We start from the raw sequence: 27074 nt of genomic DNA on the forward strand, positions 1-27074 counted from the left end.
TTGCTTGCAAACGTCTAGCCTTTTATTTATAGTTTATGTTGAGAGGAGAGCTCTGATGCAGCTGCTAATGAGAAGGCGAGGGAGGAGAGAGAGAGAAACGCCAGATGTACGGCGATGCATACACTGCAGTTAATGAAGGTGATGGGGGGAGGAGGAGGCAGGGAATATTAAACAGGAGGAGGAGGAGGAGGGGGAAAAAAAAGGTACGTACCCGTAGGCCACGCCCGCTACGGTGCACTTCTTGAACTGCATGACGTTGCAAGTCAGAGTCCCAGTCTTGTCAGAGAAGATGTATTTCACCTGTTTGAAGATAAACGCAGAACATTGGCTTTAGCGTAAGAGAAAGATCTCACAACAATAACACAATATGAAGTATAATTCACCTGGCCCAATTCTTCATTGAGATTGGACGTCCGAGCCATGGCGGGTGTGTTTGTCGGCTCGTAGAGCATATCAGTGTCCTAAAAACAAATCATAAAAAAAATTGCTGAGACAGGTCATATTGGGTCAATGTTCCCTCAAGAAGACACTGGACCTGTGGGAGGATGTGAGAGGAGAAGTGTAAAATTTCCTCGCAAAGATTAATTAAAAATGAATGAATAAAAGGGGCTCAGAATAACTTCAGGCAAGAAAAAAAAAAAAAGAGAGAGAACAATTCCTCAGCTGACAGTCAGTGGGGTTGACCTAGTTGTGTTAATAGATAAAACAGCACAGTAATCTCATCAGTCAGTCTGGATTCACTTTCACATACGTGTTGACAATGCAGTTACAGATCTCTTTACACATTGTGGTGTCTTAAAAAATAGTCTGTGGCTAATCGTAACCACGTTATTTGCTCAACAATATGTATTTTTGTTTAATCCAATTTGTTTTTTCCAGGTTGTAAACATTTAACTAGCAAATGATCACCTAGTAGAAAAGTGATGTGGTTATTAATGTCTCAACTGGCTCTCCCTCTCCTTTTAACTCATTTTAGCTGCAAGATGCTTTAAAAGCAAACCAAAAGTATTATAACCGTGTTATTTGATACTGCATGTGTAGACATAGTTGCTTCAATGACAGAACAGTGCGTCACCACCCATGAGGAAATTGTGATTATAGGATATAACAACATCCATCAAGGTTCATCGACTGTGCTGCACCAACGCCTGCGTGTGACTCATGTAAACACAGGTTAAAATACACACTTCAAAGGTCTAGTGTGACACATTAAGGGTGGTTTATTGGCATGTATTGAATAGACTATCCGTAAGTATTTTGTATAGCATTAGATTAAGCATTTTTTATGTTATTTAGGCAAGGTCCATGCTTTTACGGAGGCCGCCTTGTGTCTACAGCAGCAAGAAGCGAAAGCTTATACTGCAAACAAGGAATGGCTCCGTCTATATAAACCTGATACATAAACCAATAAAGAAAATGCACCGTAGTTTCCTGATGCACTTGGGAACTAGACCAGGGTTCTTCAATCCTGGTCCTGGGGACCCACTGCCCTGCATGTTTTAGAAGTTTCCTTGCTCCAACACACCTGATTGAAATTATGAGGCGTCTGCAGAACTTCTTGATGAGTTGAACATTTGACAGGGCAGTTGGTCCCCAGGACCAGGATTGAAGAAGACTTTTTTAGCACATCTATCACACATCTAGACTGTGAGCTTCAACTCACCCAGTTGATGAAAAAGGCTTGGATGAACTTGATGACCTCCAGTGTGACCAGGAGACTGATGGGGATCAGGTTGTTGAAGAGGATGATGAAGGTGAGAAAGTTGAGGCCAAAGTTAGCCGCCCCGCCATCTGTCAAAGTCGGGAACGAGTTATGGACAGAGGGGGAATGATAAACAGAGGACTCATCAGTGACTGTTGGTGAGTATCGGTGAGTTAAATAAAATAAAAAATGCCCAAAGCTACTTCCAGCCATTGTTCAACATTATCCCAATGCAGTAGAATGTTTTGGGCCAACGTTGTACATTAGCTGGAATTAACCACTTCTTCCCAGCCAACCTCATCCTTAACCGATTAGCAGTCCAATTTTATGTCCCAAAGATTCAAAGTGGCGAACAGGGACTTGGGTATCTTGAATGTCATTAGTGTCACAGCAGCAGCCTTGGCATCCAGCATGATCCAGGCAATGAGTTCCACAAAGCACTATGCAAAAATGATGCTGGTCCCCCCCCCCCAAAAAGCCCCAAACAATGATCAACATGTAACCCCACTGACACCAAACATGAAAACAGGAGGGATGTGATTTACCTTTCCTCAGCTTGCAGGAGGTGCAAATGTTACCTTCCTCAACCCAAGCCTTGATCTTAGCATTGCAGTTGAGAGGGAGAGCCCTTCCCCATGATAGAACAATTTGCGAAAAACAAAAAACTGGAATGGCTTAAAAAGAATGGAAGCTACTTCTACGACAACAGACAGAGGAGGGAACACTTTTTTTTTTTTTTTTTCAGATGAGGGAAGAAAAGACAAAGGATGCTCTCAAGACAAAGGAGGGAGAGTCAGTCCAGGGCACATTCTCAACCAACAAGACGTGGAAAAGAGTGGGTGGATTATGCCAGCAGAAATGTTTGGGTGTTATTGATGATCACTCCATCACCTTATTTCACACTTTTCAATGAGCCAGCTTGTTATGTGACTTAAAGCATTTTTTTTTTGTTTTTCTTCAGATGAGAGGGTGACACAATGTTGGATCAGTTGAGAGTCATTAAAACTCAAACTCAAACTGGAGCAACCCAGGACATGCACAAGTCACACAGGTGCAGATGTACACTTGATATTTGTGTAGATCACTGTGATGTACCAGCAAAAAACAAAATAACCATGCGCTAGTAGCCATATATATATATTTATAATCAAGCAAGTGAGCATTAAAATATTTCTAATAATGAATTCACTTCAAGTTGTTGCAGGACTTGTACTGCAGATTGGTTGGCTTTGTATGATTTTAAGTGTTTCACAATCAATCGTGTGATAACTGTGATGTCAATGAAGACATCAGCAGTTTATGAACAGTCAGCATAAATTCAATGATATGGAGATAACTGCACAAAAAAAAGCACCTGTAATAAATGGAATAAATTGTCGAAACGGGGGCATATTTTTGTTGCTCTCAATCTGCATAAAATTAAGTTGCTACACAATGTATAGGCTAAATGCCAGCAATGAGCAGTGTCAGCGTTTTGCAACGGGTCAAGGTCACATGAATTATTCACTGGGCATGCATAACCACAGGCTTCTGTGACATATGAGCCTACGCGATGCGTGGTGGTCTAAACACTGATTCTTCTGCTCGTAACGACATTTACCGTCCAAATGTTGGCGACTGAATCGGACGTTTAAAGATTCGACAAACTCCCCACCTCTCTCTTTTGACACAGGTTGGATAATATGCACTCGACAGAGTCTCAACAACTCCTTATGGAAGTACAGTCAGTCTCAAGATGGACACCTGCTTTATGACTTGCACACCCCTCGTCGGTATAATGTCAGGTCTTTTAAATGAGGGTTTTGTCGCCTCTGTGGACAAGTATCAAAACCCTTGCAAAAACCAATAGAAGCCGAAACAACATCCAGTGTTAAAGGGGAAGTGCAAGTCGTAATGCGGGGCTGAAATTGACCAGGGCACAACCTCTCCTACACAGGCCTATCAAGGAACAGAGTAATGGCCAGAGTGTCACGATAAGTACTTTGCATACCAGGTTCAGAGCTTCATCGTATCAGACAAAGTGTATCAGACAAAAATAGAGCAGCCTAGGCTTTTTTATTTCTGTATTGTAATGGTTGCTTAAAATAGAGCTGCTTTCCACCACGAGTATGTGTAAAAATAAACAGGTTTTCACCTCTTCTCCCTCCCTCCCTTCTTTGCCTGTCCTTTAAAAAAAATCCACACCAGAAAAAGAGGACAGCAGAGGCATTTAGAAAATGTCAGCTCCTGCCCCTCGGCGTGCATCACATGTTATGGTCAAGCAATAAAACACATATAAGCCTCCTGTTATGAAAAGCTTCCTATGTAAAAAAAAAAATAATAATAATATTAATCTCCCTTGCAGCCAAAGTAAACGCTGCAATTTATTTCTTATAAAGAATGAGGGGAAGACGAAAAAAACAAAAACAAGATGAGGGTCTGAAGCTTGGGAATTGCAAAGCGTTTAACGTGGCACAAAAAAATGAAGGGAAAGTGAGACACTGTTTGCATCAGGCACTGAAAATAACTAGAAGAAGATATAAGAGAGCTGGAGGGGAAAAACCTATTGTTGGATCCCTGGTATGTGCTTGTCCATGGCATGGGCCCATACAAAGAAGGGCAACCATATAGGGGGCGAGGGTAGGGGGCTTCATTTGCTTAGCAAAGGCAGAGCTTCAGTAAGGGGTTAGTAAGGGAGGGTCATTCACGGATGGCCAAGGCTTTTAAATGGTTGTTACCTGGAGCTGTTAAAAAACGACAACAAAGAAAACAACAAAATCAAACAGAACATTAGAAATGAACAAAAAAGTACAGCAGCGCAGTGATATTCAACCATTTGTGTTTTTTTTGTTTTTTTTCACTCATTCACAACACATCTTTGCATGTCACAGCTGACTTTTCTCAGTTAACAGGGAATTGACTTATTCCCACATTGCCACATATTTCACTTGTAATGCGAAACATTGTTTAACTGAGGCAAAGTAAAAATGAGACGACACATACCAGCATTTAAGAACGTAAAAAGACAAATAAATAAGCTGATATGGACAAGTGAGACAAAATATGAGGAATAATGTGTCGCAGCATGAGCTGTAGAGACTCTTACAGTTGAGATCCATGTACCAGGCATCATTGCCGTACTGGTACTTCCAGATGGTTTGACCAATGGAGCAGACCAGGGAGATGGCCAGCAGGCAGCCAAACAACACAAGGATCTGAAAGTTGGTGATACGTTCCACATTGGAGAGCTTCAGAGGAGGCCGTGTGGAATTCTGGGGGGAAACACGTGACCAGACGGTAGAGGGTAAGAAAATAAAGAAGTGCGACAAACCGTGAAATTCTCTTTCCGTGGCGTCAACACAATGACAGGACAAAATATATGTGTGACTGCAAAAAAAATCGCTTGTTATTCTTTCTTTTGACCTTACGGAGAAACTATATGAAGGTTTGACAACATACTGGACATTAAGAAAGAAATCTGTTTCATCAGATTTATTTTCTGTTTTTCATGTTTTTACCTGCATGAGCTTTGTGTCATGTCCAGTGTAAACCACCACACCGTGGATCCACTGCGTATTCCTCAGCTGCGCTCCTCTCAGCAAGATCTGGTCTGGACCCAGTGGTACAGTGCTGTTGTATAGAAAAATAGAAAATATGAAAATGGAAGAGTTATAAAGAGTGACAATGTTCTGAGAGGGGGTGATGAAACTGTTATTTGTTGATGTTGTCAGTGGTCGAAAGTGACTGCTGACATATTTAAATATGCAATTAATCAAGCAATTAACATAGTGAATAAAATGGCACTTATCGTCTTACAAAGGTTGTGGCAAAAGTATTTTTAAAAAGTTTTTAATTTATCTGAAAATAACTTGCTGATACACATAAAAACCGACTAAAACCCAAGGTACCAATGTTTATTCAGGTGTTTATTTGTCACAAACTGAATGGATTACTGTAAGTTGAGAGCACTTAAAGTGCATGCAGTGCGATGACCTTCGACCTACTTCATAATTAACTATCATCGAAGCAGGTGCTTCCATTTATCCAACAGGAAGATTAAAAAATCCCTAAAATCTCATAATACACTGGCAAGTGCTCCTGGCTTAAGGGCTTGTTGAGATGCTGAGAGGGACAGAGAGCACTTTAACAGACCTGTGTCCATCCAGGCGGATGTTTCCTACAAACTCATAGAGATGTCTGTTAGGGCTCTCGCACTCCATCCGCCCCGAGATACGGATCAGGCTGTCGATGTCCTTTATGTCTGCGGTCACTGGGAGACCCTGTTGATACAGTTACAGCTCCATTAAAGCATCAATTTGTAATGATTCATCCATTTGTGTTGCAAATGAAGGAAATCACCTGTCTGATTTTCAGGTTCGTCTCTCCGTCCAAGTTCGATGTTTCGATGTAGCACATACCCTGTGGTTCACTGTTGTAGAGGAAAGGATATAGAAACGTTCTATAGTATACGTAATTTATTTGTAATTTTACATTATTATGAACTTACTAGAACAAATGTTACTGATTATTCTCTAAAACAAACTATCTTTATATTATAAGACTAGAGGACTGCAAACAAAGATGTTGAAGTCCACTCAGGGACATTAAAGATCCTGTAAAGTAATACAAAAATATCAGCTCCGACTTTCTCACGGGAAAATGTGTCACATTGTGAGTGATTCAAGAAGTGGTAAGATGTAGAGAAACTACATAACGCCATTTTAGTGCTACTTTAACGACATATTGCACATAAACAGAGCTAGTTTAGCCGCAGTCCTCGACCCCCTCTCCCTCTTCCTCTTTATAAACAGCACCTGAAGCCTCTTTCTGTTCCTCTTCTCTACTTAATTTCCTCATCTTTAGGAATTTTAGATAAAGCGTCAGAGCTTTTCTGTGCGTTTTTACACCTGGGTAAGACACACGTGCGACAAAGACATCTAAGCTAGCCAGCTATAGCTTCCTCTAGTTAGCTAGCAAAACAAAGGCAGTAGTGGAGGAGGAGGTGCAGTGACTCATGGCTGCAGTGAAAAGACATTTAAAGTTTTTATATAGACACCGTGTCTGAGGAGGTGTTACTCTCCTGTGGATCGTGAAGCCATATTTTAGACGCGCCTAAAACATTTTAAATAAACAATTTTCTAATGTGTGAAGACAAGAATTAGCTTTACAGGATCTTTCAATTATAATTAAAGTTTTACTGATATCATCTTTGTTTGCCGTGACCCCAGAATTAAAACATCTTTTTTTTTTTTAAATAAATGAATAAATAGTGCAAACTACAGACAGAAAGTGGACAGAGAGAAGAAATGGGGTGACATGAGCAAGCAGGCATGCCGAGCACAACAAACAGAGCAGACAAATGGGCCTCAGACAGACTCTGGGCACAGGGACAGAGAGTTAGAGCATGCTGGTGATTAAGGTGAGCTGGGCCACTGGTTAGCTACTCTTTAAAAAGAGTGATTTATTAATACAGAAAGCTGGTCCAAACACAAACAGGGGCGAGGAGAGGGGGAAATTCAAAGTGAAATCTGGATGCTGGAACCCAATCACAATCTGTATCATTCATCTACGGAATGAGGGGAAAAAAGTACTAAAATGAAACTACTGAACAAACAATAATTCCAAGATGACCTTCACCAGGTCATCTTGGGACGTGACTGCATGCATGTGGTCACGTCAAATAAAACGGTGGCGTTCAGGTGGTCACACAAGCCATGCAAGGGGAGTTTATATGGAATTAATATTACACCCTTAAAGACATGCTCAGAGAAGGAGCCTATAGGTGACTACTGTACATGCATGTTAAATGTTATGATAAAAACAAAACATGACACAAAAAAATGTACTGTAAAACTGTAAAGCCAAAATGGCTGCGGAAGCACATTATAGAAGATTGTGACTGTGGCATTTAAATAACCGATTGTTTTCCTTTGCTAAAGTGTGAAGAATAAGAATAATTGTTGTAATGTCTAGTCCCAGTGGCTACACACAGCCCCTATCTTTGTTGGTAATGTCGCTGGTTCCTGACCTGGATGACAGAATGACGAGGTCAGCCGGTAGGTGATCCCCATTTGCAGCTCTGACTACTTCGCCAACAGCCACCTGATATTACCAAGCGCACGCCAGCAGGGGGCGAGATAGAGGAAGTGTGGCAGTTGTTTGCACAGGGGGAGCAAGGGAGGAGAGAATGACAAGGTGGGGAGGTAAAAAGGATTCAAAACAGAGACGGACAGCAAACACATAAGGGGGAGGGAGAGAGGGAAGAGAGACAACGGTTTCAGTTTTCGGGAAATGAGAAGAGCACAATGATCAGTCCTGTGTTTGGTCATCTGTTCTCCTTTTCACAAAACCATTCAGAGAAATCACTGCAGAGAAGTATAATAACAATAATAATAGTGATTGGATTTTAAGCAAAAAGTTCCTTAACAGGGGACAAGGAGCCAGTGTAATGCCTGACCCACAGGTCCAAATGGTTTTTGAAAAGGTGAAGGAGGTCGGTAGGTATGTAGGTTTATGCTCAACATGGTCGGTCATTTCTAATCAAAAATCCACATTACCACTGTCCCACCTAAAGAAATGATGGCTGTTACATAAGGATTCATAGGAGCACATTGTTTGGACTCTCATACGAATTAAGAACAAACATTTTGAATACATGTTTTTCGCAATATTTCTTTTCCATCACCATCACTTCTTTAGCGAGAACTGATAGAGAGAAAGAAAAGGAGGGAGAGAGTAAGGATAAATGAAGAGATGTCCCCCACAGTCTGGCAGCAGGGTGGACTGAACTCCTATACCTGGACGACAAAATGACCGCATCCGCAGGAACGAAACCACTGGCATTTACTCTAAAAACTTCGCCCACTTCAACCTGCGAAAATAAACGGTTACTGCTGTGCACTGCTATAAAACAGCATTAAAAAAAAGAAGTAAATATGAGCATAACACTGGGAGTTAAAATGCACAGCTGGAAAGACAGAAGTCAAGTACATCAAAATACTGCACATTGTATAATACTGATGAAACGGCGTAAAGGAAACAGCTGGATTTTTTTTTCTTCATTGCACAAAAATGTAGCCAATCAGCATACACACATCAAAAACATTTCATAAATTAATTTCATACAACTCCATGCTAGATATACTCCATACTGTATTTCTGTAGCCACTAATGGTGAGAAATGATGACGTACTCATTACATAATTCAAGATTAACTTATTCAAAACAGAGTATGGTTTTTTTTCTGGCAGGACCTGTTTTCAAACTCGAACAGTAGGTTCGGTTCATTAAGTCACAACAAACAAGGTTTTACGTGGCACATGATGACAAACGCGAATAAGCATTTGTCCACACGTCTGCAGGTTTCAGCCCTTAATCTATTTGTTTTTCTTCTACTCCGCGCAAATACTACAGCTGTCAGTACACCAATCAGTCAGTCAGTACATTAACATGCACAGTTTATCAAGCTAAGGCCACAGTAGGACTAAGACAGGCAACCGGACCACTTGCATAGTGTATACATGAGGAGGAGAAAATCAATGTTTTGGCCGTGTACTTCTGACTCCGCCTCTGTAGGATGTGCTGCATCTCTATAAGCTAGTGCGTACTGGTTCCTGTTGATCTTTATGTGACAGAAAAACAAACAGCAAATGGCGAGATGGACCATGAAGCTGTATGTGTCTCTTTGTCAGTCCAAAAGTGTAGCTTTTCTCCGTAGCTATCACTCTCGCCAATGCCACTGCGTTGTTTGTTCTTCTCTGGCAACAGTGCTGCAGTTTATACATAGCCTTCTACTTCCGGGTCAAAGACTGGGGAGGAAATCCGACTGCTGTATGACTAAGTGCATTATCCAGGTATGTTAGTCTGACTAAGACTAGCTCGATTTTAGCCAGACTATTATATGACATTTTTAAAACTGAATTATTGTCTTAGTCCGACTAAAATCAGAGTTTTAAAGTCCATGTTAACAAACTGACTGTCATCAGTGGTTGAGTTTCTAGAGCTAGCCTTGCAGCCTAAACTCTATTATGTCTATAATACATGAATTATAGCCAAAACACCAAACAATTCAAGAAATTTAGCCTCATTCAAGATGTTACTACTTAAAAGAACATGGAGACCAAACAGAAATGTGGGAGAGAAGCTGCTCTTACAAAATGCATGATGAAGATGTAAAAGTATGAATTATTTAAAGTGATTTTTTTTTTTCTTCCTGCAGGAGCTAAGTCGATCTATGATTCCGATAATGAAGCTAATACTGTGCGTCCTTAACTCCTACCATCCATCTCTACGTCTTAATGTATAATAAATTCATCACCGAAATAATACGAGCGCACTTATCAGAGTAGGAGTTGAAATGGCAACATGTCTGCACAGCCACTACATCTCCTGCTTTTAATTTACTGTAATTCACAAGAACAAAGCAACAAAAGTGTCTTGTAATAAATCTTTTTTTTTTTTCCTTGCATGGCTCATTTTTCTAAAAGTAGAAAGAAGAAACTGCTACAGTCTCCCATTTGATGGATGATAATGCATGAATAATTATGTAACGGCAGACATTTACCTCACTTCTTGCACTGGTCTGGTGTGTTTTTAGTCTCCACACATGCTGCTTTTAACTGAATTATTCCACAGTAATAAAAAAAAAAAAAGAAGAAGCCTCATAATGAGGAAAGAGAGGAAGCTGCTCTTTGTCCTGCAGCATTGTCGTGTAATGACCATCCACACAAAAACACCAGATTAATGAGTAGCTGGATACTTGAGGGGTCAGACAGTGTATGTATGTGTGTGTCGAGTATAATGTGTGCGAGATTTCTTCTCCTTATTGACAAAAGAAGAACAAACGAATGTGAACTGGTATAAAAATTACGACTCGTGACATAATTATTGCAAACATACCTTCTCCCAGTGCACGATTTCCCAGGCACCGTTCCTCAATACTGTCAGTAGTGAAAGAGATGGGGAGGGTTATAATAATAAGACGTTGGAGACAAAAAAAGACTTGTTAGAAAACAAATTTTGACTCAAATCCATGTTGCTTTAGTCCTGTTCCTGTTTACTAAGGTGTACTCATTCACAGGGCAAATGTCATACTGCTACACTTAATAAACAAGAAGACTGTGGCAAAACAAAACAGACTTGAAATGGTTTTCAATACCTTGACATTCCTTTTTGTTGACAACATTGTCAGCTTTGTGACGTTTCTGTGTGGGGCAGAAAATAAAGAACAAGAGTCACATCCACTGATATACACGTATATTACTTTAAAAAGTACATTTACAATGTAATTACAAGTGAATTACAGTTACAAAGTAATCACACACACACACACAAGACTGTGCTGCAACACAGGAGCCTCCACCACCGATTTTATAAGCAGGAAATAGCGTGAAGACTTTGACACGTTATCGCGCGACTTAACTACAGCGAGGGAGTGATATTGACAGATCTAAATCTGCCGTTACAAGCTGGAGAAGGATAACACCTTTGCACTGACTCCACAGTGGTTGTTAATACGTCTCACTATGACCCCCCCCCCCCCCCACACACATAGAGATTGCAGATTAATGTCATGTGGTATGGCGTTTATCCAGAACACCCTACATGAGGATGAGATCACGGAGATCCGATGCCGAATCCCAAACCGCCCATTTAGTTAAAATCCAACAGCTGATGAGTCAAACCACATCTGCTGATGATGAGTTACAGATTCAATCGGAGAACCTTTTTGGAGGGTTCCACCAAGAACCCTTTTAATACCCTTTATTCAGGAAAGGGGTTTTAAAGGGTTCTCTGGATCAAAATGGTTACCCATTGGTAACCCTAACCCAAGAATCCTTGAAAAACCCTTTCTTCGGGAAAGGGTTTTTCAGAAGCAAATGGTTCCAGGTAGAACCTCAGCCCTTGTAGAAGGACCCATTTGGAACCCTTATTTCTAAAAGTGTATGTGGCCAGAGTTTACCCTGCCTATCGCTCTATGTGAGCTGAGATTGGCACCAGTGCCCCCTGCCACCCTCATGCGGAGGATAAAGCAGTATAAGATGGATGGAAAAATAATTAATACCAGACGTGTATTTTCATTGACGGTGAATATTTGATGTACATTATGTTTATACAGTCTGTTATTGTCGCCTCTCATCACGTGATATTTCTCCACTGCTGAGACTTTCAATCACCACCAGTTGCTGACGCACTAAAACAAAAAATTCATAAAAAATAAAACAAACGGTGAGAACGGTTACAGAATACGGTTAAGTATTATGACCCGTAAAGACCTCAGATACAGTTAAGTCAAGTTGTACCTCTTTGTGTTTTAAAAAGAGGTGTCGTGTACTGCATTAAACAACATGCTTTACTATTGGGACTCTGCAAGGCCGCATCAAAATCCAGATCAGCATATATATAAAATCCCCTCGTGTCCTTCTTGTCTGCTACACAGTGATGCGCTCGACTGCGACTTCAGCCCCTGATTCCAAGGGACAGCCTGTCAACTGGCATCATGCTGAGTAATAACGTGTTGCAGAGTCCGTCGCACTTAAACAACCACTGTGCGGTTGTTTAAAGTGAAGACGCATCTCCTTTCATTGCTCCTTTACTTTGAGGATATGCCTCAAATGCATGTACCTTGCATTAATACACGCGTGCTAACAGGAGAAGAGGCCAGATTTCTCGAGCCGCCACGACACATATGATACAGTACGATATTGGTTCAATGCCACTTTATTCTTAGTTTACACTTCAATTGATTTTCGGCTCCATTAAAAAAAATAAACTAGAGAAAGCACTCGGATAGCGCAAACCTCTGCCAAGGCTGTTCAGTTTCAGTTTTAGTGTCCGTGCACTCAATCTGTGACTGGCTCACCACCAAAAATTGAATAATTTCTTCAGTGTCACTGTAGATTTTTCTTTCTTTTGGCCGTAACCTACATCCCCTAAAAAAACTTCTCCTTAACTTTTTAATGTATTCTGCTTACAGACAAAAAACAGTTTCCCTCTCTGCTCCTTCTGTCCCGATGGACGTGAAAGAGAGGAGACGTACTGTATTTAGATGATGAGTGTAATCACAGTGCAGTGGAGAGCAAGTGGCTCACAGCAGTATGCATAAATACTGCAGCATCAGGCCTTTGTAGACTTCAGCTATAGCGTGAAAAAAAGAGATAACAATGTACAGCATCTGTAACGTCACCTTGATTAATTGCTTATATAGCTTCAGTATGAGAGAGTGAGCAGTGAGCAAAGAAGCCTACGCGCACTTTCATCGCTTCAGTTTGACACTCTGAGTGTTGTTTTTCCTGTAGTACTGGCGTGAGAATTCACAGCAGTTTCTGATTCACACATTGTAACATGTTTAAAACGAGAGCTAGCTGAGAGAAACGGTTTGACGTGCTGCAGCAGCAACATGGTAAAGATACACATGGTGCAGTGAGCGTGTCCATGGTGCATGATTCATGAAGTTAGGGGTCGATGTTGACCCGTCAGCTCAGACTTGTGAGGGACAGTGCAGCGCAGGGAACAGACGTGGGCGCAGGTGACCTTCAGTAATAAAGACAGGGTCGTCGTCGCCACTCTGTTCCCATGTTTTTCACAACAAGCTCGGAGAAAGGAAAAAAAAGAAAGTGCTGCGCTGGTCCCTTTGGCACAAGACAGAAGCTTATAGTATAGAGTAACTGTCCACTGGGACCTGTACAGAGGATCGCATTGCAGGGTCACTGCAATACAGTAGAATGCACATTGCACAGGGTATCTGCAGGTTTCAGCAAGTCAAATTTAAGACTTTTAAAGACCTTTTAATGCCACCTTGAATGACATTTAAGACTGAAAACACTATAAATATGGGCGGTAGTTGGGGAATCCCGCTGTATAACAACCTAAGCATAGCATGTGCGTCATTCAAGTTTACTTTTTGTCTGTTTATTGAACATAAAGTGATACTCAGTGCTCTCTGGTTCAATAGCTGTGTGTACAGATGCAGTTTATCTGCATGTTTGCGACCAAGTATACAACTACATCTCCTTCTCGAAGTCCCGCAAGAAAAAGAAAACATTCCTTCACTTAGTTCAGACGGACTTAAAGCACATTTCAATGTGGACAAAGCCGTCAAACAAGAATTCCATTCATACAATCGAACAATTCAATAAAAGCAGACTCAAATCATTTTAAATGGGTTGCACATGCATCTGTATAACGGCTCAGACTTGCTTGAGGGCATGTAGTTGTTTTGTTAGTACAAACTGCCTTTGTATATGAGCATTCAGCATCTAGGTTAATTGACCTAGAGAGTACCCTGGGTGCAGAAGGCACAGCTGTGACCTCTGAAATCAGTCAGTGCGTGTATGAATGCGTTTGTGTCCGACTCTTGTGTCTATATGTTCGGAGAGCGTCCTGCTGCGGTCATATAACCATCACTGCTGCCTCCTGTCTGCTCCACGGGGAACAGTTCAGCACTCAAGAGGACATGCTGTACAGCGAGAGGCGAAACAAAAGCCCGAGCTCTGCAGGAGGACGGTAAATGTATGTCACCCCGAAGACTTTAAATGGCATAATAAAATAGTCCACAAAGCATTTAAATTTTACTTTAAATTAAAGTTCATGACAGTTAGACGCAGTTACTTGACTGATGACATGACGTAAATTTAATAAAATTGAGGGAGACCATGCTTCTTCACAATGCTAGTCTAAATTTGATTGAATATCATCTTACCAGATCTTCAATGATTTCCTTGACGGCGGCCACCACCAGGATGAAGAGCAGCGGCACCAGTGTGGTCCAGCGCCCAGTAGGAGACACATCTGGGATTTGCTAAAACAAGACCAAACAAGGGGAAAATTGACTTCTGTAAAGCAGAATCAATATTTTCTGGTACTCCTCCAACGCAATAATGCTGCCCAAGGCGTTTGCAATTAAGGAATGACATTAGCTCCACAACACATTAATCCTTACCCTGAATTAAATGACTTGGGAGCTTATTTGACACAAAATGTATAGGATTGAGTTGAGATTTATTCAACTTAACATCTGCTGACTAAAACTAAAATAACAGAACATCAGTAGCCATTTTGACAGCTCACCGAAGGTAAAACAGTCAAATAAAGATGGCCGAGTTCCATTTAGCCTCCCCGTGAACTTGTTGAAATGGCTGCTGTGTGAAGGGCGCATTGACTGGAAAATTCCAACTTCATAATGTTCATGTTCGAGCCAGTAACCCATTCAGACCATGAGAGTGACCAGTACAAACAACAGCAACACGTTTCACCTGTTTATTCTATGACATGACATTACCTCTTTATACTGTGAATATATATGCCATAAAACGAGGGAAAGCAGCTCAAAGGAAACTTGACTGACATAGATCTCTCCCTCATCTGCATAGCCCTTTTATTCAAGGTCGCAGAATTGACAGGGCAGGTAATGAAGATTCACAGTGGCTGCTTTTCAAAGCAGCTACTTCAAGGTCACAGCAGAGCGAGAGCCAGCTAGCCCGTTCCTGGTGTGGTTTTGAGTTTCAGCCTGCTCATTCATCCTTTCATTTATTCAGTCCAGTTATTTACATGCACTAATCTGCTGTCACTTCAGAACCCTGCCTCCTCCCAACCCGGCCCGTGTTTTCCCCACCAGTGGAATTACCTTTGCATTTGTAAGTCTACTTTCAGGAGGAACACATAATATGACATGTATTATTCATTATCAGTACATATAAATGTATATCGAGTAATTTGTCAGAACTAGCAGTCCAAAAAAACAACAACACGACACTACATCTTACCTGTAAGAGTGCAATGAAGAGGAAGAAGGCGTTGGCTGCCCTTCTGAACTGTGAGTAGAGGAACCGGGGGAGGAAGGTGAGGACATTATATTTAGCCGTGCTGAAGACGGATCGAGCAGCAGACCAGGGCGGCGATGGATGGAGGAGGAGGAGGAGGAAAGAGAGAAGAAACATGATGGTTAGTCATCATACAATCCACTGACATTAGAAAATGCAAACGTCATGTCTCAATACCAACCACAAGTATTTAAAGATACTGATATCAAGCCGATAGTCATTTTACACCTTTTACACCAACAAATGTGTGCTAATGCATACTAATTCTCCAAATATTCTTTGTATTTTTAGCTTTTACGATATCCAATCCATGATTGTTTTTCTTTTTTTTGACCAGTATCGGACCGATACCGTGTATCGTATCGGCTTATCCCTTGCAAATATTCGAAATAAACATCTACTTTGCCCCTTTAGTGCATCTTTTCTATCAGGTCCTTTGCTGTTGCAGACACACCTGTGTACTACTGATGAAAAGCAGAGAGAGAGAGCGAGAGACTAGTGGTGATCATAAAAAATCATTAGGAGGAAGAAGGGAGCTGGCAGCAGGGGAAGTAAAGAGCTCTGGCAGATATGAGCTATGCTGCCTGTGCTGCAGTGGTGTTGGGGGGAGGCAGGTTAGGTGGGTGGCGATGGTGGGAGAATGAGGCTGGTGGAGCTTCACATCCAGACCTCCAGCAGTCTTGATTTACAGCTGCATTAAAGGGCCAGTCAGAACAGCCACTTTAGGAGAAGATATATGCCATGATGTATGCCAGGCCGCTGGCAGCGCATTGCTTACTCAAACGTGCGCGAAAGCTGTCACATACACACAAGCAGAGTTTCAGAGAACGTAGCCTCAAACTCCTCTGAAGGGGGCAAAGCATATGGAAGACAACCTGAAAGGCCCGAATCTTATTTGACAAGCGCATTTTAGCATTTTTTTTTTCCATTCGACTCGCATTCGCAAGCACAATGGCAGCAGGTTATGGAAATGTGTAGTTTGAGTTAATTAAAATGACGAGGTTTACATGACATAGCTGTCGCCATGGCTGCCCGGGTCTGTGACAGTGAAAGCAAGCGAGAAAGGGAAAGGCATTGTTCTGACAGCGTAACAGTGACGTCAGGACAGTGGTCATCAATGGAACAGGTTTGGTTCATTCAACAAAGTCTAGACTTTAGTCTTGACTAATTTTAAAAAACCTTAATCAGTCAACCCCAAACCTGTTTTTATTATTACTTATGAAAGCAAATTAACCGACAGCCAGAACAAAAGAGAGGTCTAATCACTCCTTATGAAGCTCTGCTTATTTTCCTTTCTGGAATTCTCAAGCGATTTTAAAACTGCACAGCCTGAAATATCACAATGAATGGGTTTGTATGCGGTGTTTAGAATTATGATTGCAGTACAATACATCGTCGTCATCACAAGAGAAAGCTGATAAACATGTTTAGTGAGTTATGTAATTACAAGGAAGTTTAAGGCCTGATTTAGACTCATGTCTTTTACTGACCAAAACTATATTTATAATATTGTTTAGACAAGTGCCAAATACATAGCCATTATTACCACATAACACCACACCTGTAGTTTGGTCCACTGCTGCACCAATTCCACGACAGAAAGTGGAATAGTAAGAAAGAAAGTAAAAAACAAGGGGCAGAATCAAATTTATCTTTATCTTCAGTCTCGACACAATTAAATATGTCAGCTCGGTGCATTTGCATTTATAAAGAGTGGCCCCACTGGGTATTAGACACCGGTGGTAGCACTATTGTGGAGTTACTGGCTCAGTCTATTCCCTGAGATACAAAGAATAGTAGGGAAGCTCTCATGCAGGTCAGGCAATAAAAGACCTGGCCTTCCTTTGTCATCTCGTCTTTGAGATGACCCCGCTGTTTCTCCTCATTAGTTTATTTTCCTTCTCTCCGTCCTTCTAAACTCATGTGGGTAAAACAGTAAAGCATGCTGCGTCCTACTCTCGTCCACAGAGAGCCTGTTTAACTCTCGTCTTAATGGATGATAATGGTTCTTACATTTCATTTCCTGGCTGTGCCCAGAGGACCAAGACATTGTGAGAGAAGGACTTCCTCCTGATTGCTCACAATTCTCCAGATTAGAGCAATGCAGCAGTGATCGGAAGAACTGAACACTGTAGCAGGAACCGTTTGACATTACAGTATGTCAAATTGTCCATATACAGGTTTGTTATGGTTTGTCTCTCAAGTAGACAAAGCCGACAAAGCATCTGTGTTTGCCAAGTTGTCATTTTTCAGCCACACCTATTGACATTTTCTCTCCTGACAGTGAACTACAATGTGTGAATGAGTAGCTGTGTGTGCGTTGGTAATTTATTTGATTTTTCTCATTATCAAAAATGATAAACATAAGAAATCAATCACCATTTACCCTTAGAAAGACAACAGCAAACCTGAAGGAACTCCGTAAAGGAATCAGTCTGTTTCGCTTTGCATCGCTACACGCTAAACTTGCAGGAACGCTGCAAAGCAACAGATTGCAATGATTAAATGACTGTCGTGATGACAATCGCGGTGCGCAAGTGTCCACATGTGGACAAATACCTTCAACTAAGTCGGTTGGGCCTGAAAGTTGTCATCCTTTTAAGATGGTTCTGTGCTGCTTTCACCAGTTAATTATTATATCAGTTATTAAATATGTGACGTGTGTCACCAGCATGATTTTGCATCGACTTATTGTCTGCCATTATAATGAGAAATTTAAATGTGCTTTAAAAGGCTACAATACGCGGTGGCAAATGTATTAAAAAGTGTTGATAAAGTTTGGTAAAAGTGCAATTGTAGTGTCCATGTGTCATGTGCATGTCAGCTGTCCCTCGTTTACCACACAACACGCATGCTTTATCAGTTTTTCACGGCAACACAAGGCTAACGTTATTCGAAAGGCCACCAACATCACAGCGAATAATCGCATTTACATTACAGTCACATCGGCCAGAAACCAGTACAGCTGAATAAACAATGCACATGGAGATCCATGTACAGATAATAGAACAATCAAGGTGCATGTGTGTGTTATGAGGCAGGAGTCACGTGTGCGCATCTGTGTTATGTGAGCACCGACATGTTCTGCGGGTCTGAAGCCGAAGAGGGAGAATAAGATCGAATGAAAGAAAGGCAGAGGTGAACGCTTTCTGTATTCTTGTAAGATTAGATTCACCATTTATCACAGACCCGGGGCTGCTGTTAGTGGCTTCCACAGGTCACTTTGAGACAGCGAGCAATCCTGTTGAACAAATTAGATCTCGCGAGCAGCCTGTAGCCTGTGCCTTTGAGGCCCGAGGCCAATGTTTGGGCACATTCAGAATTCAAAAAAACCACAAGGACAAATGAAAGAGGAAGTCTTTGTCGCACGCCACCGCTAAAACACTGCAGTAACACTTTTGCATCACTGTTGTGAAATCATTAAAATAAAAGACACCGCTTGGATGCACTGGACATTAACACAGAAGCCAGCATCCATTATGTCTGCTGTAGTTTTTATCTGTTAAGGCTGTGCTGCAGGCATTTAAACATTATATTCATTATAATTTTTTAATAAATTATTCAAAGAGATATGTTGTGTACAATAATAACTTGCACTGACTGACTTGACTGCTTGGTAAACAAAGGCCAGTGTCTCTGACTTGTGACATTCTAGCTCACACGTATTGCCACACCTTGTGACAGTAGATGGATAACTGCAGAACATTTAATATCATCAGCCTTTTGTTTATCTGACACATTTACAACATGAGCTTCAGCTGTATAACACTTATGTGCTCCTTGTCGTCACTTTTTTTTTTTTTTAGCAGAGGCAGAGCAACTACAGACTTACAGAGTACTTTGTTTGGAAAATAAGCAGAGCAGATGCAATCTAACCTAAAATCTGATGCAATATAATTCAAACATCAACCATCTGGCGCTCCAAACCGACTCAAAAACGCTTGATTGCACCATTTCATTGACAAGGGCCTGTTAATATTTCATGACCAAACTTTTAACTCTTACTTATTTTCTTACAGTCGAAAAAACTGCAGCAAAACCTGTTTTTGTACACTTCCCGTGTCCTTTATTCATCACGTCGATACACAAAGCTGACTTCACAAAAGGCATCATCACAAGGCACACTTGCATGTATGGTGTATATATTCACTTATTATTACCGTTTAGTTTATAGCTTTGTAAGCACATAGAATATGGGTCTCAAATTGCTCATGCAGCAACAATTCCAACAATGATATCCTGACACAGAGAATGGGCCTGATGCAAAAATCCTGACCTTTAATACTAAAAGCACTGCAGTCCTTTCAAAGACAAAAACAGGATAAAGAGGTCAAACTGTGGGATCTGGACTAATGCACCTCAGGTGATGCAAATCTTGGAAGGTACTTTTCCAATATGATATGGTTGAGGTAAGGATGCTTTTACAGCAGAACCCAGAGTGCAGCCTTCAAAAGTTGTGGATAATAATAGCCCACATTGCAACCATGGCACTGCACAGTGTTTGACTATAAAGCACGATCAAAAGTCATCTAAAGATGCTGAATTTGAAATGATCAAGAGAAGATAAAATACAGCAGGTCTTGTGTTTATTGTTTGTAATCAGACACGATAAGGATTAAAAAAGTATCTGTTAAATTGTTGCTTTCACAAAATTGTACCAGGGCTGATATTGAAGCAGCTTTGACTCTGAAGATTAATGTGGGGTCACCATGAAAACAGCTTCTGGACTGCTGTTACTGCTAATTTCACATTAGCAGTAAAATCTAGTGTGCGGCTATAAAAGTTAAATGTGAACTAATCTAAAGCAACCGAGATAAAATTTTAGCACAGATCAACTAGGAGAAAACTTGTTCGTCCTATTATTAATGATACAGGTCAAGGTGTGACGAGATATTCTGCATTATTCTCCCCAAGGTTTTCACTTTATCCCTTACTAATTTAATGAGGAGACTAGAGATTTCAAGGCATGTGGACAAAATCTAAGAGTCCATTGTGTCATTTCCTTTCTGGTCACTGGTAGAGGGCAAAGATATGGCTGTAGTCATTTGAAATTGTTGTGGAGGAAGAAACTGTCAAGGCAGACTGATGTGGAGGCGAACAGCCTTAGAAAGGCAAAGTTCATGCAGACCACAACAGACACTCTTCAGGGTCACACACGTTGCTCCTGCTTGGGTGGCACTCTAGGTTTAAACCTAAATATGGACAAAACCTTTACTACAAGGGCTGCAAATCAACGACAGACCACATGTACATGTGACAGTTAACCACTCAGACACTGAAAACTAAAAAATCCCAAACAAATACCTCACTGCAGAAGATTCAGAGTGAGTAGTTCCAGTAGAAATGCCACCAAGATAGGAGGGGGTGTAAGGGCTAAAATGGGGTTTGAGTTACATCATACAAGGCTGTTGCCAGCACGAGAGTTTGCACCGCCGGCATTTCCCATTTGATTGTGACCACATGTTGTGGCTCTTCCTCAAACAGTTTTAAACTTACAAACGTCCAGTTCACACAGCAGCTCCCTGGTTTCCATAGATAAGATGTCCTTACCTGACTCGATTGCAGCAAAACTTTGTGAACTGCGTCTGGTTGAGGTATATTAGTCGGGCATCTTCTTGGTCAGCTAGGGACGTCTTTTCTGATGTGTCCTCTGTCTTTTCATATCCTGCAGATGTGGAGAAAAGAAGTTCAATCAGGGACAAAAATCTGCTTTGAACACAAACAAAAGTACGATGAAAAACGGTTTGAGTTGTTGCATGTCCTCATACTTTTATAGGCCTTTGCTCATCTTCATGACACCTCAAAGCTGCTTTTTGCCATTCACCCATTGACAACCAGAACAGTTCATCATCAGTTTATCAGCACAAGTATTTAATGTGTGTCACTGCAACTCTGTTACAGTGATATAACAAGCCTTTGTCAGTGGAAAGGGTGCAGTTCACAGTCTGATTATCTAAAACATTTAAAAGCTCACATTTCAGGGACCTCCTCTGAGAATTTTCCCGGACAAAAAATTTACTGGAAAATGTGTCATGATTAAAGCTGGGAATTCCCTGTAAAGAGAAACATCCTGCTGGCAGCAGAGGATAGAACCTATCTGTGGGGATCAGCAGCAGCAGCAGTGTGCAGTCAGAACTAGAGTAAAGAGGAATTCACATGACAAACCCTCAGTATTTTTTGGACAGATCATATGCATTCCTGCCTCTTTCTTGCCAAAAGTCAACTCAACAACATCACAGGGATGTGCCCTGTCCAGCTCCGCTTCTTCAATCGCATGCCTGCCTTCCATGCTGCAGAGAGAGGTGCTGTGTCATGTGAAAAGAATGTCAGGGGATGTTGCAAATATCTCGGGACCTTGACTGTAGCTGCAGACTGCAGTGCAGCATGGCAAATATGAAACACACAAAAGATTCAATCTTATAAAAACACAGTGAACAGACTGGTTAGACGTGATCCAGTAGAATACACAGGGCAAAAGTTTACACAGTACATGGCATAATCTACCCAAGTATACACAGATAAAAAATACAATAGAAATACTAAGACTCAGTAAACAGCAATGTACATGAGCTAGCAGTCTCCAAGATAAGTTAAAGGCCAAAAGACGTCACCTCGTTTTTTAAGATAAGGAATGGTAAAAAACATGATTTCCTTGTCCTGTTTTAATTTATACGTCTAGATTATGCCCTTCAAGCGCACTGCCAAGAGAGCACTACTGTAAAATCCATAACTCATCAGGATACCTACGGTCTCAAATTGCATGCATGTGATCAAGTGGGTGCCGGATGGCCTTTCTTAACTTGCAGTAGTAGTGGTGGTGTTTGGGGTTATGAGGCAAGGTTAGACACAGCACAGCCTCCACGTCTACAGATAAATCCTGGAGTTTAAAAACTGAACGACTGTCCATTCTGAGGCACGGGGGGAGGGGGGGGAGAGTGGAAAGATCAACAACAACAAAACACAGTGTCATGGGATAGTGTAACGAGAAGCTCCACCGGATGCCCCAGTTGCAACCTGCACCTTGACCCCGTGCCCACAGCACTGCTCTCTTGTCATGTCAAGAGGAAACAAAGTAGAAGGCTGGCTTCAGCGTAACACTTTCTCTGCTCTTTTTATTCTCACCTTACTCTCTGCTCATAGTAACTCGTGTTACACAAACCTTGAAATTACAGCTCTTGTTATTTTAATGATCTACTCGACTTCATAAAGAGTTACTGCTTCTTCCAACCATTATCTCAAGCATCGGATAGCTTCTCTCCTTAGCACATGCTCCAGGGCTAAAATTAAAGTGCACCCTGCAGTCACTTGGTCACCGGGGAAAACATAGGCTGGCTATCCTGGTCCTGTTATGCAAGACGTCAGTATAGGGGTTTATTGGATTAGCATGATGGCAAAAGGGTGAGTGGATCCAGGCAGCTACAGGGGATTAAACAGTGATGACTGGTGCTTAGGTAGGAAAACCTACCATGCTGCTGGTGATTATGACATGTGCTATTCATAAAGGATCAAACTACTGTTTATACGCGTCCACAACATAAAGTATTAGGTTTTATGATCTTGAAAGACAAAGATAGGTGTGATGTTTTAGAATTTGCAGTATGGCCAGTGTTTTAAGCCTGGGACACATCCGACAGTTGCCCAAATGTCAAAAAGGTTCACATACTGTATGCGACGCGTGACATGTTTGCAAGTTGTTTACCTGCCATATCATTTCCATGTCCCTTCTCATCTTCTGATTATCTCGAGCCAAGCAGCCCGATTACTGGTGAGCTCTCTCACCAACAGATGCTAGACGTGATTCAACATGCTGAATTGGAGGCACATGACCAACACGGGGGCATGCAAGGAGGGATGTCGCCATGAAAGAAACGCCAGCCAGAAAAACAAAATCTTGATGATGCTCGAGTAATCAAGGGATAAGTGTCTGCTATGACAAAAATGAAAACAGGGGACAGATTGCGGCATCAGGCCCATGTGAAAACAACAGGCCAGAGGAGCAGGATAAGCAGCTGTGACTGATGTTGCGTCTCTGTGTTGAGAGTGAGCCCTCGCAGCAGGAGAGACTTGATGCTGGGGTAGGCCAGGTGCTGCAATGCACCAGTTGCAGCTACTCATGCTACTGCTGAACTTGGTCCTGTGTCTCTCCCTGCTTTGTAAGGATTGATGTAACGCTGGTGACAAAGGAAACTGTATGCTCTGTGTTTTAATACACACTATGCTAGTATGGTGTCGAAATATTTGATATCCAAATAGATAACAAATAGATTTTTCTCTGACTCTTTCATTCATCTATAACATTTGAGAGATTATTGGTTTACGACTGAAAATGGGTAACTGTGACACAAAACAATAACTGTGACATACAATTCCAAACTAGCTGTAGCAGTTTGAATCTTGGCACGTTTCCATTTGAAAATCAACTTTTACGACAATTATTTTATGGTAACCGCTCATAACGTTTAGGTACAAAGTTCAAAACACAACAGAACCTTCCGTGTGCAACCTCCTGTAATTGTATCCAAATGTAAAATTAGCACACAAGGCCAAACCTGATGGGGTAACACCACAGTCCAAGAGGCTAGAGGTGGTTGGAGGAGTTTCCATCATCAAAATAGCCTCCACGTTTCCCCCCCACAGAAGCATTTCATGGATTTCCCTCCCCCCGTATCCAGTTCCAGATACTAACACACTGTTTGGATGATGTACTCAGCCACTTCCACAAATGTCTCACTGGGATTTACTCTTAATGTTCCCTGGTGGACACTGTGCATTTTCGCTGCACTAATTTCATTAACTGCAAGCCTCTCAAGGCTCGGCTACCCTGACATGAATACAGAGGACAAGAATGGAAAACTATGTCGATACTCACTGCCAACACAATTCTTAATCTGTGTTATATTAGGCTTCACAACAACAGCATCTTTCATCTATTAATGGACCCACCACATCATCCATACCGACTCCCTGTATAAAAACTATCTAAGAGGCATGGAAAGAGCAACAAGCAAACAAATAAATCTTAGTAGCAGTGGAAGACAGAAACTCTTCAGGGTAGGACTCCAGGGAAGGGATTAATGCCACCAAGTGTTGTAATGAGTTTGGATGCAGGCCAAGTGTCAGATTATTGCTCGTGTCAGCCAACAGAGAGACAGGTGGAACAATAGTCACGAGGGGACACGTATTTTTTGGGGGGGAGACAATGCCCAGTGGGAAAAAACTCGGCCCAGCATGGCTTGGCATTGGACGAGGAGTGTCGGTCTTCCCCGGGTCTATCTTTAAATCCGTTACAGCATCTCTGTAGACTAGAACTTCATTGTTCCATCATCAATTTCTGTGTCTTCGTATAGCCAGCACTGTCTCCAAAAATTAAAATAAATAGATAAAGCTTATCTAGTATACAGTCGTAGTATAAAGATTACACTGAATAAAGACTAACCCCCTCCTCTGTAGATCTACTATTCTAGGTAGTAATACATTCATTCATGTCAACTCAGACAGAGGTGGTGGGTTGGAAAATTATAGCTGCCATCGACATTAACAAGATTTAACACCTCTAATGTCAGCAGGAAAAGAAACATTATTGACCCGATACTCAAGAATACTACCTAGCACATGACGTAATAGGATTAAATATTAAACAGATTAAAACATCTGTGAGGGCACAGATCAACACTACACAAAGTATATCATCACAGAATGTGACATCAGAAAGGATTTTACGGCAAATCATAAAATATACCATGTCACATGCTGGCTGCATTTTACAACTTCTTTGGGTTAGTGTCTGTGTTTTTTGATGATTACACAGTAAAGATTCAACTGGCTCCATGACTAAGCCTCAGGGCCATCACACTATAACAAGACACATGAAGTACATCAGGAAACAATATATAAGAAGGCTTATTGTTGTTAGTGTTGAGAGTGCCAGAAGGCTGGCCAGTAAAGGGTTGTGATGAGGAGGCATGTGATCTGGCCAGAGCTGTGCTGCCATGTGATTTGGTCAATAATACCAGGGAGGGTGGGGGCAGACAGCTTGGGGGTTGTTGACATTGATCTATCATGGACAAATGGATAGAAACCACACCACAGTGAAGAGGCTTGTGAAGAAAACTGCACCAAGTACTTGATGTGGATGAATATCGAGTGCCTCGACTCAACACTGAAAAGCCTCACACAACACATAAGATGAAATCCAGCAACGTCAGTGTTCACCTTTAGGTTATCTCATATACTTATTCCTGTCATCTCAGTTCCATCCAAATATTGGGAGAGGGGTCTTTCAATCTCACAATCCACCATTCATATCTGCTCATCGCCATCAAAGAAAGATCTGTATATGATTTATTTATTTCGAATAAATATTTAAGTCGACAGAAAACATACAGCCTACTTGTGGTAATCCAAGAGATATTTCCCAACATTTGTGAATGGGGAGAATACCTGGTGGAGGATCTGGATTCCGAAGCAACAGTAACATAAGTCGCTTATGAGATCACAGTTCTGTAAGCAGTACGCACAACAACAGGACAGCTGCGGAATTAATCCTTCTCCTTGCCCTGCTCCCCATAGGCTCAGGCGGGCTACAGTAGGACGGACAGTCCAGGGACAACAACACGCAGGGCTCGGGCTTGCTGTGACATCACGAACTGGCCTGACCTGGTTTAGTTTGGTGTGGGATGTGCAGGGACCTAAATCTTTCTATGGAGTGCAACTTTATGAATGGCAGATAGGAAGGGCAGGTGGTGTTCAACAGGAAATAGATCTTGTGAATAGCAGTCAATCAGTCATTCATAGTGTTATGTCAACATTGAGGCACATACAGTGTGCTCCTAGTGCTGGTTGGTCGGAAGCCCGGATAAATCCGACCTAAACTCTCTTTGCCAAATCAAATATGTCGATCATTGAGCAGGTAATCCGTTGTGGCGACCCATTGACAGGGAGATTTTGAAGAGTAACCAAATCACCCATTTGTTGTGATGAAGGCTGATACATCCTACATTTAAATATTCATTCTGCTTTGACATAGTCCTTTAATGTGCAATTGTTTTTTTAAATCCAACTAAAACATCCGACAAAACTCAAAATAGGAAACTCCCTAATGAAGACAAATAATCAACACTGAAAAACTGTAGAAATTTCTATCAAAACTGTTGCAATATCCAAATGGCTGAGCAATGACAATTAATCCGTCCTAGTGTTTCAGTGATGCTCACTGACCTGATCTGACATGTTTGACGTGTTAGCATAACAGGCTAAACTAGCACCTCCATCTTCCAGAACAACATGTACCCAACACACACAGCATATATCCCCTGAGGAAATCATATCCTGGATGCTATCCTCGTCTGTTATTGATTCAGGCCCCAGTCTTGAACAACATTAATGTGCTTGGACCGTCTATTAAAAGCCATATCAATTACTGTATGGCTTGCATGGTAGGAGCACAGGCATTGATGAAAGTACTGTTTCATTGGCACAACCACTAGAAAAAGACGAATGTCAAATATTTAGAGTACCACCACATCGATCGGTTTTCAGTCAGATAAAAAGCAAAAGCAGAGCGTGGATTAGTG

At 41.5% G+C, this 27074-nt stretch overlaps 1 protein-coding gene across 2 annotated transcripts in view; it reads right to left on the reverse strand.

Moving 5' to 3' along the window:
• Positions 1–27074, reverse strand: part of atp8a1 (ATPase phospholipid transporting 8A1) — a 92106-nt gene that overhangs the window by 59279 nt on the left and 5753 nt on the right. For both annotated transcript variants that reach the window (XM_083891713.1, XM_083891712.1), the window contains exons 2-14: positions 21052–21166; positions 15445–15544; positions 14382–14480; positions 10839–10884; positions 10580–10620; positions 7710–7783; positions 6041–6110; positions 5834–5961; positions 5200–5311; positions 4788–4953; positions 1664–1791; positions 384–461; positions 212–300 (exon numbers count right to left, since the gene is read on the reverse strand). In XM_083891713.1, the coding sequence (XP_083747839.1) occupies positions 212–300; positions 384–461; positions 1664–1791; positions 4788–4953; positions 5200–5311; positions 5834–5961; positions 6041–6110; positions 7710–7783; positions 10580–10620; positions 10839–10884; positions 14382–14480; positions 15445–15544; positions 21052–21166 (1246 nt within the window). The remainder of the gene's footprint in view (positions 1–211; positions 301–383; positions 462–1663; positions 1792–4787; positions 4954–5199; positions 5312–5833; positions 5962–6040; positions 6111–7709; positions 7784–10579; positions 10621–10838; positions 10885–14381; positions 14481–15444; positions 15545–21051; positions 21167–27074) is intronic.

The sequence above is a fragment of the Microchirus variegatus genome (genome assembly GCF_963457635.1).
Source record: "Microchirus variegatus genome assembly, chromosome: 6".
NCBI lineage: Eukaryota > Metazoa > Chordata > Actinopteri > Pleuronectiformes > Soleidae > Microchirus > Microchirus variegatus.